This window comes from Sinocyclocheilus anshuiensis, unplaced genomic scaffold (genome assembly GCF_001515605.1).
Source record: "Sinocyclocheilus anshuiensis isolate Anshui unplaced genomic scaffold, SAMN03320099.WGS_v1.1 scaffold13, whole genome shotgun sequence".
Lineage (NCBI taxonomy): Eukaryota > Metazoa > Chordata > Actinopteri > Cypriniformes > Cyprinidae > Sinocyclocheilus > Sinocyclocheilus anshuiensis.
Window position 1 is genome coordinate 2,287,163 of NW_015538026.1, and position 14,946 is coordinate 2,302,108.

Genomic DNA, 14,946 nt, shown 5'->3' on the forward strand with positions numbered 1-14,946 from the left:
GAAGTTTCTTTATTAACTATTTAATGCTCCTATAACTTTTATTAGGGTAAATAAACAGGAGGACATGATGATATTTACTATTTTTACACACCAGAGTTTTTTTAAATGAATTGTGAATCTAAAATATGCGTGTTAGAGAATGTACAAATGGTTAACATTGTTTGTGTCATATCAGTCAGAAAAGCAGTTCTGGGCTTTTTAAAAAAATTTTTTAGCTAACTTAGTTGTTATTCTTGGCTGAATAACTCTAGAAGGTTTTAAAAGCCCTTTAAAATGAAATATGTACACAGTTTGGATTAAATGAAAGTATAGTCAAATTTTTTAATTAGCATGTTTTTGTGTTTTGCTTTGGTACCGAAATTCGTACCGAGAACCGTGGATTTTCACTGGTATTGATACCGAATACTGAAATTCTGGTACCGTGACAACACTACTTGCTGCAATGTTTATATAACCAAACTTGGCAATGTTTTACTTATAAAACTATGATGCTGTTTTGCCAGATCCACAGTGGCTGTGTTTATTACCAAGTACACTTCAATAATATAGTCGATTAGTATGAATTTCCAGCTGAAGAATGATATAAACATTGGCAGCCAATCAGAATCCACCCCACTTTAAGAAACTCGGGCGTTTAAAGCAGCAGTTGCGTCAAAACTGCAGCATTTGCATTTATAGTTATCCTCCTTTGTGATGGGGGCTTAATTATACAGGTCTCGAGGTGTCACAATATACTGGTATTGACGATAATTGTGATATTTAAAAAATGAAATATTGATATAATGTTAATGCTACACATATGGCAATTGGTAATAATCCAGCGCCAGTGTCTGGTTAACACATTTCAACATAGTAGGTGGTGGTATTGCCCATTATCGCTGGTTAACACTGGTTATAAAATGGAAAAATGAAGGCTGCAATGATGCAGTGTGTAGCTAGCAATGCCACACAAAATCATTTCAGAGGAGATGACAGGCGAAAGCGAGACACTCTACAGAAAATGTTAGCAGTAAGTTCTTTTGGTGCACTTTTGTTACAGTCACAGTTATGAACTCTGTCTCGTGTCTTGAGTGTGATTCATTGCAAAGAAAAACCCGAAATAAACATGATTTTGGCTGATGGCATTTTATTTTTTCAAAATTTCAAAATATAGATATATCGCAATAATGTCAATATCGTGAATTCTTTAAACCACAATAATCATGTAGTGAAAATCTCATATCGTAACAGCCCTATTTCCAGGTCAGACTGTTTACCCAACTATTTGATTTCGAAAAGTCGTTTCGCTTATCCCTAGTAAACAGGGTCATTGTGCAAGTTGGTTTGAGCTTTAGGCAGAGACCGAGTGCTGCAGAGTGATTTTACAACTTGCCTGTGAAGCTCAGACACATGTTTCACAGAGCTCTGAGTGCTGCGGCTCCCACTGCAGGCATCATATATTCACATCGTCCTCCAGACACACTCTCACCAGTGCTCACATCAGCCGTTACTTCCTAATGACTCACAGGAATCAGGCCAGCGGGCATCACTCAGCACCATTTCATTTTTCTCATATACCCAACCTGTCTGAGGTCTTTGTGCGAGTGAGATCGAGACGGAGTGAGAGTTACTCGGTTCAAACGTTACAGTGTCCCCTCAGTGACCAGGCAGACTGACAGATGACTGCGGGCTTTATAGAGGTAGTGGCAGGAGGAGACGCTTGCAACGGCCCCACACACCCTAATATACAGCCTGGGCAATAGAGACTTTTTACAATATATCTCTTGATGTCAGTGTATCTTTTCTCCCCATTTTTATTTATTTATTTTTGTAAGTTTTCCACTACCATTTGAAAGTTTGGGGTCGGTAGTCTTTTTTTTTTTTTTTTTTAAAGAAATGTGCTTTATTCCAAAAGGATGCATTAAATTGATCAAAAGTAACAGTAAAAAAAACGGTTATGCACTGTTACAAAATATTTCACTGTTACAGTATATTTCAAATAAATGAAAATATTTGACAATTACTCTATTACTGTTTTCTGACTATTTTTGATCAAATAAATGCAGCCTATGATATGCATAAATGATTGACAATTTTGGATTTTTGACAACGAATGAGCCAAATTGACCACCTCCATTTAAAACAACGCTCACATTCCCGTGAGACAAAGAGGGAACTAGAAACTAGTTTATTGACACATGGTCTTCAGGAAGCTTAATGGCCAAATTAAAAGCACATTAGAAGTTCACGGTGTTGCTTAATTTGATATCACCAGCCAAATTGTTGCAAATCTATCATGAATATATGCTGGCCAGCTGTATTACAGATCCTTCTGTCCACAGCTCCTGTGGCTCAAGGTCAATTGAAAGCATTTACAGTGTCTGCTTGTCGATTGCACGCCCCGAAACGCTCTCCTGGGCCCCATTTATATATATATATATAGAGAGAGAGAGAGAGAGAGTGTGAAAGTGTAAAAGTTAAGAGTCAACCACGCCTACCTAAAACAGCTCGTTCTAACACGCCCCCACATGTCTACGTCACGATGTGGGAAGATTTGCATAACGCCGCCCTAGGGCTGGACGATATGGCCAAAATTGATATCACGATATATTTCTTAATTTCGGTCGATACGATATAATTCCGATATCGATATGAACACTATTTATCTGAAATAGAAATCTTTTGTAACATTATAAATGCCTTTATCATCACTTTTGACCAATTTTAAGCATCCTTGCTAAATAAAAGTATTAATTTCTTTCCCAAAAAAATAATACAAATTATACTGAATGGAATAGTGTATAATGTTACAAAAGCTTTTTATTTCAGATAAATGCTGATCTTTGGATCTTTCTATTCATCAAAGAATCCTGAAAAAAAAAATGTACTCAACTGTTTTAAATATTGATAATCAGCAAATCAGCATATTATAATGATTTCTTAAGGATCATGTGACACTGAGGACTGGAGTAATGATGCTGAAAATTTACAATATGGTAAGGGGCGTAACATTTCCATCACACGCTTGAGGTATTCGGCCAATCACAACGCACAATATAGCTGGCAAATCAGAGCACACCTCGCTTTTCAGAACGATGAGCTTTGTAAAGATCGACGCGTTTCAGAAAGGCGGGGCATAGAGGAGAAACAATAATGTACAGTATGTGGAAAATAATGTGTTTTTTGAACCTTAAACCGCATAAACATTTCATTACACCAAATACACAAAATAATGTTCTTTTTGGCAACGTCATATGACCCCTTTAACAGATATAATAGTTTTTTTGGGGCCTGTGTGTGAACAGGGAGTTGTCAGAACAGGAAGTGAGCTGCTCCTAATCCTGCCACCAGAGGTTGAGGAAATGTTTCCTCGTTGTGCCCTAAGAGATGGGACAGCATTCCCAGAGCAAGCACTGTGGGAAATTCCCACTTCCCAGTATGACATCTCACAGATTCCTGCATCTCCTAAAAAAAACTAAAAAGAGTTATGACTCCTTATTTCATTTTCAGTGAATTGATATGTAAGTTCTGTAGATTTTCGAGTTCTTCTCAACTGTTTCAAAAAGCCAGTGGTGTTCAAGAGGGGGCAGACCTGGGTGTGTTTGAAGGGCTTGTGAGAAAATGGCAGCAGAGATGAATATGTGTGCATGTGAGAAACCAGGCTGCCGACACGAAGAATGCATTTCTCTCTCCAGGGATGTGCAATCAAGAATAGCACTGACCTGTTTCGGTTCTTTTCTCTCTCTCAGAACATATCCTGTGATTTTTGAAGTTCAATGTGTGGGCTCAGCTGACAACTTCCTGTGACTGACCATCCATTCCAAATGTCTCATGATGCTGCACAGTCATGACTAGTTTGAAACTACAGTAATGAAATGAAAGCTATTCATTAATTTGTGCGTCCCTTCACATACATTGAAGTAAAGACTTTACTTACTAAAAGGTATTATTTTAAAGGTACATTCACTACAGTTCAAAAGTTTGGTAATATCTTTTGAAATATATGCTCACCAAGCAGGAATTTATTTGATCAAAAATACAGTAAACCGTAATATTGTGAAGTATTGTTACAATTTAAAATAACTGTTTTCTATTTTAATCAATTTTAAAATTAAATGTATTCCTGTGATGGCAAAGCTAAATTTTCAACAGCCATTAGTCCAGTTTGTAATTACATGATACTTCAGCTGATTTTGTTTTCAATAAAATTTTATGTATTTTATTTTTAGTATTAAAAGCAGTTAGGCTGCTTAATATTTTTTTTATGGAAACTGAACAGCATTTATTTGAAATAGATGTTTTTGTAACAATGTAATGTTTTGTTTTGCATCTTGCTGGTAAGAAGTATTATTTCCTTTCAAAATATTATTTTTACTGACCCCAAAGTTTTGAACAGTAGTTTATGGTAATACCATAGTACTTTGATCTATGGTACATTGTACCTTAAGGTAATTCAAAGAATACCATAGTATATATAACCACAGTACATGTCCTAAATTTGTATTGCCATGGTACTTGTCCAAAATGACATTTAATAATAATACCATCGCAGAATGTCAAAAAAAAAAAAAAACATATTACCAAACTGGTATCACAGAACTGTGGTATTACTATGATTCAAGGCCAAACAAAAATAGTTTTTTGGTGCTTGTTGGCCGGCTGGTGTGCTGTGGTGGTAAATGCCAACTTTAGTTTTATTTGTGTTAGCATAAATTTCTATATACCTACGTGCTATGTCTGACATGTTCTGATTTTCTCTCAGTCTGCTGTCACTCACAGAGGCCAAAATCATGTTGCCCCTTTCACTGGGCTACTGTATGGCAACACTGCTGCTCTATACGTGTGTGTCCTGCTTAAATGCGGACAGCTGGTTGGATTGGCACTATTTAAAGAAAAATGTGTGGCTGTGAGTGTCTGTTCTTTGGCTGTGACGTTTTTGGGCCATTGTGTCCTTATTTTTTCTCCAAATTGCGGGAAAGGGAGGAAAAGGGCAGGGCAGGAAAATCTCCCTCTTTCTCTTACTCTATTTTTCCATACTTTTCATGCTCTGGCCTTGTTTCTTTCTGTGTGGATGCAAAAACTCCAGAAGGCCTAGAACAAAATGTGCTCATTTCGTTCCAGTGTGATGTTCATTTTGTGGGTCAGTTAGGTCCCTGATCAGCATTTTGGCCTCCTGATTCTGCATAAATGGAGGCTTGATCTTGGAACAGTTTCTGCTACACTCTATTGTGTTGTGTCTCAAACCACAGGGGTTCATTCATTCATGTGAAACGAACTGTTGTTACACTTATTAGGATGTATTTTGCGGCTCTCTGGAACAATTTTGATTTGTTAAATGTTTGTATGGAATCGCTGCTAAACTGGATATATTACCACCATCCATGGCATCTTTTTTGCTATGGTTTTTGTAATGGACTATCTTTCTTAGCTAATATAATATTTATTTATTTAGTAATAAATACAGTTTAAGATGATTTATACAATTCCATTCATTCATGTAAGCTAATATATACAATTGAAGCTAATATACAATGTTGTTTCATTAGTTGTTTTTGTTAAATAGCTATGTAATAAGTGACAGTCTACTGCCAGCGAGTCATTATTTACATCAAAATACAAAATATCCATAAAATATGAATTTAGTTTTTTTTTTCATTTGAACCACTTCTTATGGTAAAATCTGTTGCTCTCTCTTTCTGTAGTGATGGCAGCTATCCGTAAGAAGCTGGTGATTGTGGGAGATGGAGCCTGTGGGAAAACCTGCTTGCTGATTGTGTTCAGTAAAGATCAGTTCCCCGAGGTCTACGTGCCTACAGTGTTTGAGAACTACATCGCTGATATAGAGGTGGACAGCAAACAGGTCAGTAATCCTGAAATAGTCCTGTACACAGTGCTTCTTCCTTGTTTTGTGGACAGAAGCACTGAGAATGGGGCGTGTGTGTTTGTTTGAGAGAGGGAATAGGGTGTTACTGCAGCCTGTCATATTTTTAGCCCAAATTTGTGGCCAACCTGAACAGACATGATATAGATATATTGTGAGAGAAGTTATATCAGAGTGTACACAATATTGAAATGAATATTGGAAAGAATGTTTAGATTAGGGATATATATGCTTTCAGAACTTTTGATAAAAAAAAAAAATTTGCAAAGAAAATGCATTCTATTTTCTTTATGCTCCAGTACACACATTCCATCTTCATTTAGTTTATTCACTCAAAAAAAAAAAACAAATCAAGCCTTTTAACCCTTGAATGTTTTGTCTTCTTATCGAAGACCACTAGTCCAGTGTGGACTGCCGTTATTTCTTTAAATAGCCTCAGGTTTATAAATGGTTTTTATATTTATGGCCACTGATATTGACATGAAGGCCACTCAAAGTCCAGACACGTACCTTCAGCTGACAACCAATACTGAAGTATCTGCATCTCTCTCTCTCTCAGGTGGAGTTGGCTCTATGGGACACAGCTGGTCAGGAAGACTATGATCGGTTGAGGCCATTGTCATATCCAGACACGGATGTTATTCTGATGTGTTTCTCTATAGACAGTCCAGATAGTTTAGGTACCTAACTACACACATACACATTGATCAAAAGTTTGGAGTCAGTAAGATTTTGTTTTGATTTATTTTTTTTTCTTCTTTTTTTTTTGAAAGAAATGTACATTTTTATTCAACAAGGAGGCATTATTACCCTTTCCATAAAAATGTTAAGCAGCGCAACTTTTTTACATTTTTTACATTACCAATTTTAAACATTGTTAATAATAATAAATGTTTCTTGAACGTCAAAAGATATACTAAAATAGAAAAGTTATTTTAACAATGTAATAATTTCACAATTTAACAGTTAAATGTTATTTTAACTGTTAAATTATCAAATTTAAATAACTAAAACAAAAAATGTTATATACTCCGAACTTTTGAACAGAAATGTAAATTACATTTAAATTAAATTGAGGCTGTAATTAAACTTGTAAATATTACATCAAATTTAAGAGAATTTATTAAATACCGTGAATTAGGGCTGGGTAAAAAATATCGATATCTAGATATTAATCGATTCTCATTTTTACGGAACGATATCAATTCTTAAATCCCAATAATCGATTAGTCTAGCCTGTTTTCAGTTAATGGACGGAACATTGAAGGGTACTTCCCATCCAATAAATCGCAATAAGCATTGTGCTTTGGTACTTTTAATATGAAACAGTCTCAGATTTCAAATAATTTTCATTGTATTGCAGTATTCAAACAATAAATGCCGTTTTGGCGCTGTTTAATCTGCAGTGACAGATCGCTGTAGCGCCTCAGTTCAGCAGACGCAGCAGCGCGAGGCGCACGTGAACTGATCATCTCCTCCACATTAATACCAGTTTCAGCACAAAATAAATATGAATAAACATCCGAAGGTAAGTTAAAAGAAAGAGTATAACTTTACAAGCCGTTGATATATATCCAAAATAATCTATATTGAATCGAATCGGTAATCAAATCGAATCGCACGCTTGTGAATGAGAATCGAATCGAATCATGAAATTTGTGTCAAAACCCAGCCCTACTGTGAATACGCATTTTTTACTGTATTATTTATAATTTAATTTACTGTATTAAATTATTTCTAAAAGTATTTAACAATGATGTCGTTTCATAACTTTTTTTCTGGTTTCTTCCAGAAAATATTCCAGAGAAATGGACGCCAGAAGTAAAACATTTCTGTCCCAACGTTCCCATCATCCTTGTGGGCAATAAAAAGGACCTGCGGAATGATGAACACACACGCAGGGAGCTGATTAAGATGAAACAGGTGTGACAGATGTGTGTGTACGTGTGTGTGTGCATGTGTTAAACAGGTGTTGCCATAGTAACTTGAAGTAGAGAGACACAGCAGAGGCCTTTTGTTGGCCCTTGCCTTAACAAACAGGACACTTCCTGTCTCTGACAGCCACAAAAGAAAATGGAAATGCAGCTGTTTCCTGTGGGGATAAAGCTGACCTCAGGGATTGCTTCATACTGAAGGGTGTTTGTAAGAGAAAGGCAGAAGCAGTAGTGAAACTTTCATACTAGTCAGAATAATACTTTTAGATATATTATGTTCATGTGATTTCAAGTAATTTGCTAATGTGAACTTAGTATGCAGTTTACACAATTTCCACTATTATGACCCATCATATTCTCCCAAATTGCTCATCTACTTTTACCCACAAAGCATTGTGTTGAAAGGAACTGTTTTGGCTATAGATGTTCAAGCACCATTTAAGGGAGCTACCAGTGTCGTTAGTCTCTAGGAATGCTCATTGAGCTCAACCCTTGATTTTATCTCTACAGGAATGTAGCAGATTGTAAACCACGTGACATTCCACATACTACAGTAGTGCAGTATAAAACTGTTATTGTAGTGTATTTACTGTTTTATGTGCTACTTTTAAAAATAGTATAGAGTACCTAGTACAGTGTCAGTTGTACAGTCAGCGTATAGTCTGCTAGTATGGCATATTGAACACCGTAAGTAGGTCCTGTTTTGTCCTGGATGAGGTTAATGTTTTTTATTGGATCTTTTAATAGTAGCTGTTGATCGTTTTGTTGTAACCTACTTTTGCTTTGAAATCAGTATGCAAGTACAGAAAAGTTTAACTTAAATGTTCAAAACATCAGCAGTCTTCAGTGTAACATGATTCATAATCATTTTAAAATGCTGATTTGGTGCTCAAGAAACTTTTCTTATTACCGTATTGGCCTGAATATAAGACGACCCTGATTATAAGACGACCCCCCTTTTTCCAGATGTACCTAGCTATGGTTCAGTTGGAAGATTTCGCCAGTGCTGTCCCGCGAACGCGAGGTCTAACTTTCCCGGAGAAGTGTCACCTCTCTCGGCGTCTGTTCTGTGCAGTGAGCGGCAGAGAAGCAGCGCCTTCAGTTGGCCTGTGCGGCCGACTCGTCAATAAATGAGTACAAAACGGCGTTTTCTAGCACCTGTCGCTTACTGATTGTTTGGAATTATAAATATGAGCGTAGTTCGTCTGTTAATATCACATGCACTTTTTTTGTTTGTTTTTTTTTAGTTTGCTACTCAGACGCAGGCAACAGTCACGACTCATGCAGCTGTAAGGTTTTCTTTTTCTGTTTTTACTCGCGATCTTTACAACACTCATTACATTACGCATTTCATGGCACACTCGTTTTATGCGTATTTGGCGCCACCTATTGTTGTGGGTGTATTATTGACATGTCAAAGTCTAGACCCTGAATATAAGACGACGCGTTTTTTCAGATGTATTTCCACACACACACACACACACACACAAAAAAACTATCTGAAGTGGGAGCCCGTGTGATGACGCTGAGTCCTAACCGTAAGACCACCTTTTGTTCTTAACGTTGACTGCACTCAGACTTTACTCGACTCTCAGACCGAAAGCCAAGCTGGCAGCAAGGGTAGCTAAGAGTGACTCGGGAACATCGGCGGTGTCAGCCTGTCTTGGCTCCTTCCTATTTTACAGCTCCAAGTCACCGATTTTGGGAGTAAGGTGCGAAACTCCAGTTCAATCCCAGAATTGACAAAGAGGCATTCCGCGGTGTACAGACGAAACATGCTACCTATCAGATTGTGCTACCAAAAATATATTTGCATTGCTTTAAGGGTAAGTTTAGGGTAAGGGTAAGTGTGGACTTTTAAAAAAGCCTCAAACCACATGAATAAGATGCTGGTAGCACAATCTGATATTTTTCACTATCAATTTGTGCTACCCATCTTTTTAATGGGAGGTAGCACAATCTGAGTGGGTAGCACAAATCGTCAGAACACCGGCCAAGAGAAATGCCCGTTAGCAACAGTCTAAACAGGTAGCACCACCTCCTCTCCACCAACCCCGGAAACGCACACTGAAAGATCCACCCGCAAGGACTGCCTCCAAAAGGAACGTAACACAGATTTTGGTCAGTCAAACCTCCTCCCGTCTGTAAACTTCGCCCTATATACATATACTCCTCTTCTTAATTGGTCCTCGCCTTCAATCGTAATGTATTTTAGTTGGAGGGCGGTGACAAAGTAAACAAAGGGGCAGTATGGGAAATATCTGTAATGCCACACAATGTTGAAAACTGTTGTGCTGCATAATTTTTTTTGTGGAATCGGTGATACATTTTTTTTTTTCAGGATTTTTTGATGAATGGAAAGTTAAAAAGTAACAATTTATTTGAAATAGAAATATTTTGTAACATTGTAAATGTCTTTAATGTCACTTTTGATCAATTTAATGTGTACTTCCAGAAAAAAGTATTTATTTCTTCTAAAAAAAAATCTTACTATCCCTAAACTTTTGAACAGTAGTGAAAGTATTTTTTTTAATAATTCTTATCATATATGTGTATGTTTCAGGAACCTGTAAAACCAGAGGAGGGCCGTGACATGGCGAACAGGATCAGTGCATTTGGATATTTAGAGTGTTCGGCTAAAACTAAAGATGGAGTGCGGGAGGTGTTTGAGATGGCCACCAGGGCGGCACTGCAGGTCCGCAAGCGCAAGAAGAGAGGCGGCTGCCTGCTGTTATGAGCCACACACTGCGACATACACACACACCTCTATGTACCTTTCAGCTACTGACCCCAGGAAAAGCCTGCAGCACCCACCGCGTGCCACATTTCTCACAATCCAGGTGTGGATGACCGAAAATATTTATAAGGGAACCAAAGTGTGTTGTCGGTACCCAATACCTCTCCATCCTGCCATATTTCTCTTTTTTTCCTTTTCCTTTCACCAGCATACCTTCCTTCCTTCTCTGGGAGAAATACTGACTGATTAATTTTGTATTTGTACATAAATCTTCCCTGTCTTTTTCGGTTCTGGTTTACAGTTATTCTATGCCTCTGTATATGATGCTCAGTCATTTAAGTAAAATTGACCCTAGTCAGGATAGACGCCATAATTATTTCACATGAATGAAAACGAGGCTGTGAGGAATAGAAGTACAGTCTGATCAATGTGGTTGACTGTCATAAACATTTGTGTTGATTGTTTAGCAAAAAAGCTTTCTGAAAAATTTGGACAAAAAAATAAAAACTAAATGTGATGTCACTATTACGCCAAGTATAATTGTATGTCAAGACTTAATGGTTTCACAGGCTGAAACTGAATTAGCATTAAGTGCTAACTGAATTAGCTCACTCAGGCTATCAGTCTGGCCTGGTCTGTGCTGCATACTGTTTGTGTGAGCAAGAGAGGGAAAAATGAATCTTTTTTTGGCTTCGCCTGTGGCACAGTGTGTTACAATATCAGAATTCAGAAGTGTCAAACTCAAGGACAATTGATCGACTCCAGATGATACATGCTAAGAAGAAGTATTAAGTGTATATCCTTCTATTTTTCTGTGAGTTCAAGTGGTCTCCAGATCCTTCTCACATGGAAATGTTTCATTTTTCTCAGAATGGTAGTAGGTTTGACTGTTTTCACTGAATAAAAGTGTCACCAATGAAGGTTTCGGAATAAATAAGGGTGTGGTCACATTTACCGTAATTCATTCAAACAGAAATAGAAAGCTGCTTGGTATGAAAGTAACTTCTGTGTGAGCTGTGCTTCATACATTGCTACACTTTTGATAATGGGCAATAGACTTTTTTGCCACAATGTTGCTAATGGGACTGCACCTTTAAGAGGAAAGCATCAACTCTTAGAATCATAGTAAAGCACTGTCACGGCAACACCAATATCTCTAGGTTAATTACGGGTAGAGGTGACTGAGAGAAGAGGTATTTCTTCTGTCCTTGAACCAAAAACTCCTCAAAACTCCTCAGTGGGGCTGTCCCTATAATTGGTGTTCAGCAGGATTGAGAGGACAATAGGCCAACAGAAGAAGGCCCTAATTGGTTTAAAATTGGGGTAAGTGTTTATTTTTGTTTGTATATGTCCCTATTGACTTGATAGATACCTCAAGATCAGATGTGCTGATGTTGCAGGGCTGGCCCTGTGACAGTCTTAGGCTCTATAAAATGCTACATTAAAAAAAACACCCAGAGGTGATGAGGATAGGATTGCAAGCCTGTAGACATCTGGTGTCTTAACAGTACATAATAAGGAAAATGGTTCAAACATCACTGGGACTCTACAGTAAACTCAGCCAGGTATAGCAGTACTCCCAATAGCCACAAGGGAGTGACATGCACTGTTAGTTTGACATTAATCTATGGACATTTAAAAATGTATTAATGTGTCAGTGGTATTAAGACGCTTAATAATGAACGATTTAATGTAGGAATAAGAAAGGCACTTTATCATCAAAAACAGTGGTTTATGAATCAGTCCATGAGCTCATATTTTTTAAGGTAAATTAAAATATTTTCTGTCATTTGATAAAAAAAGAAATTAATATTCAGTTACCTGCAAGCTTTACAATTATATTTCTAGATTCATTAATATTTAAGCCAGGTTCACACTACATAGTCTTGGCAACAATGTCATACATACAGTCTGACTTAAAATCGTTGATGCTACACAGTGTGCTGTGGCTTTTACCCAAGATCCCATTAGGATGATTTCTTACAGTCTAACAAGCAACAAATGTAAAGGACCATACAATTTGTACAGTGTGAGCCCGGCTTTAAACAATCGATAGATCCCAGATTTCCATACTAGCTTCAGAAGGTGCAGAACAGGTGTGGCTAGTGAAGACGGGCTTGAGTTGGAGGACCTTCTTTGTTAATAATCGTGTCTCCACTCAGGATGCACGTATTGTTGGACTGCACTCTCCTCAGTTTCCACTAGGGGGTGAAAGAACACAACAGTGAGTTTTCCACATCATGCCTTCTTGAACTCTTATTCTTCATTTACTATTATTTGTATTATTAATAGAATTATTTATATTACTTTTATATTATTACTGTATGTTATTTACTATCACCATTGAACAAGTCTGCTGGTAACTGTACTTTTGAAATTGAGCATAAGCTAATTATTCATTGAACAATAAAAATTATATATTTAAGAAATAACTTTGAACTGTGATTGAATGCATCCAAACAAGTTCTTTAAAGTGTAAAAAGGCATTACAGTCAGATTTTTATATTTGCTGACAACTGGTTTTGAAAAAAATGGAGGAAAGAGGACAACATCCTGTTTGCAATGCGGACGTAGACAACATGATTGTTTTTGGCAGAACATCAACAAACACACAGGAATTCCCAGGTATTCTGAAGGCATTACACTAAAACCAGTTTAATTTTTCATCCCAGTGAAACAAAAAGTTGTGGTATGAAAAACAAGTTTATGGTTGAAGTCAAACAATGTGTTGTGACTTAAAGAGATTTCTGTCAGGACCACTATCGTCAAAATGATAGATACTTAGCATAACGTTTGGTTTGGCGGTATGGTTCTGTTCTGGGTTCTGTCCCACTAAGTACCAGCACTTGCAGTAACAACCAATAGCTTAAAGCAACAAGCAAGTCTAGCGACAAACATGATACTGAACACTAGATAAGCCCTAACAAGCAAGCAAAATCCCAATACCCTAATAGCTTTAAAGCAAAGACCTTCTGAAATAGCATAGACTGGGGCAGCATGCCCTTTAAGAAGAGAAGCAGTGAAGGGGTGCTCTTCTTTAATATGCAGCTGAGAAGAGCAGCATGCCCCTTTAATGCAGTACAGCATATGGTCAATACCCGAAGTTTAGGCAACAGCATGTTGCCCTATCCAGATAATCGTTAGCATTAATAACACCTTTAGTAGCAAAATCTACATACTGCAAGTTAAGCATCAAGCACATTACCGATACACTGTATAGCTTTAAGCAACAGCATATCACGGACTTAAACACAGCTTGATGGAAATAATCATACATATAGGATTGATGAAACGGAAATACTAGATGAGCCTTAAGCAGCAAGCCTGTTTCATATCAGACAGTCTTAAACAGATTTAAAAACAAGCCTCAGCTGTGGTAAGTTTAACTGGATAACGTTAATGTTACCAGTGTGTCAAAGTACAACCAATAAGCCTAAAGCAACGGCATGCCTAGTAAACCAACATGTTACTGAACAACTAGCCTTAAACAACGAGCAATATTTGACAATAGCATATTAAGCAATGAATAAGAAACTTAGCAGGAAATGTTGCTTAATAATATATTTATGGGGGAAGCATCACCCCTCACCCCAGACTGTAGTTATGTGTATTTTTATTTTTACATTTTTTTAATGAACATAGCTTGATCTTTGATCTCAGATCATGTATTTAATCAACACATGTCATATCACCCTAATTTCTCATGCTCATATGCTCACAGCTCACATCGTGAGCACATATTCAAGCGGATCAGAAATTATGAATCTCTAATAAGTATTGAGTGGCAGTACAGCAGGGGAAGCATACACCCTGCGGAAATACTTCGAATGACTGTCATTGATATTACATTCTTATATGTATAGAAGCCATTAGGAGCGATAAACGCGTGCTTCTGACGCAGCTGAAATCAACCGCACACTCACACAGCTAAACAGCTAATGACCTTAGAAATAAACAACCGTAACATTGAGATTATGCCGCTGAATACAGCGAACCCCAGTAACCCCAGTTACACGAGAATGCTTGTTTCATTTAAACTTGTTCTCATGGCCTTAACTATCGGCGTGAGAGCGATTAAGTTACATGATCTAGACTACGTGTTGCTCCAGCTGTATGAACACAGATGCGTAAATGCTGCTGCAAATATGCTTAATATTTCGCTCCTGCAAACGATGCAAAAAAAGACAGATATTTTCTTCAATTAGCAGACCAGGTAATATACACAGCGATATGGAAAACAGCATTCACTTATCTTAGATGTGGATTTCAGATATTCTGAAACACGCTGCAACAGTTTGATTTGCGAGCAGCGATGCTTAATTTGCTCCTGAGCAAAATCTTTTGGATTTTGTTTTCCCTTAATAATAAAAACCTTCATTTAAAAACTGCATGTTGTGTTTACTTGTGTTATCTTT

At 37.2% G+C, this 14,946-nt stretch overlaps 2 protein-coding genes across 2 annotated transcripts in view; one reads left to right on the forward strand and one right to left on the reverse strand.

The window, feature by feature from the left end:
• The window catches only part of LOC107679717 (rho-related GTP-binding protein RhoA-D), a 19,980-nt gene extending 9,104 nt beyond the window's left edge, over window positions 1-10,876 (forward strand). Inside the window, exons 2-5 of the mRNA XM_016475356.1 lie at window positions 5,682-5,839; window positions 6,420-6,540; window positions 7,653-7,783; window positions 10,358-10,876. Coding sequence (XP_016330842.1) covers window positions 5,684-5,839; window positions 6,420-6,540; window positions 7,653-7,783; window positions 10,358-10,531 — 582 coding nt within the window. The 5' untranslated portion in view covers window positions 5,682-5,683 and the 3' untranslated portion in view covers window positions 10,532-10,876. The remainder of the gene's footprint in view (window positions 1-5,681; window positions 5,840-6,419; window positions 6,541-7,652; window positions 7,784-10,357) is intronic.
• A 1,443-nt stretch (window positions 10,877-12,319) lies between these two features.
• The window catches only part of mov10b.2 (Mov10 RNA helicase b, tandem duplicate 2), a 13,601-nt gene continuing 10,974 nt past the window's right edge, over window positions 12,320-14,946 (reverse strand). Inside the window, exon 22 of the mRNA XM_016475368.1 lies at window positions 12,320-12,732. Within this exon, the coding sequence (XP_016330854.1) occupies window positions 12,671-12,732 (62 nt within the window). The 3' untranslated portion in view covers window positions 12,320-12,670. The remainder of the gene's footprint in view (window positions 12,733-14,946) is intronic.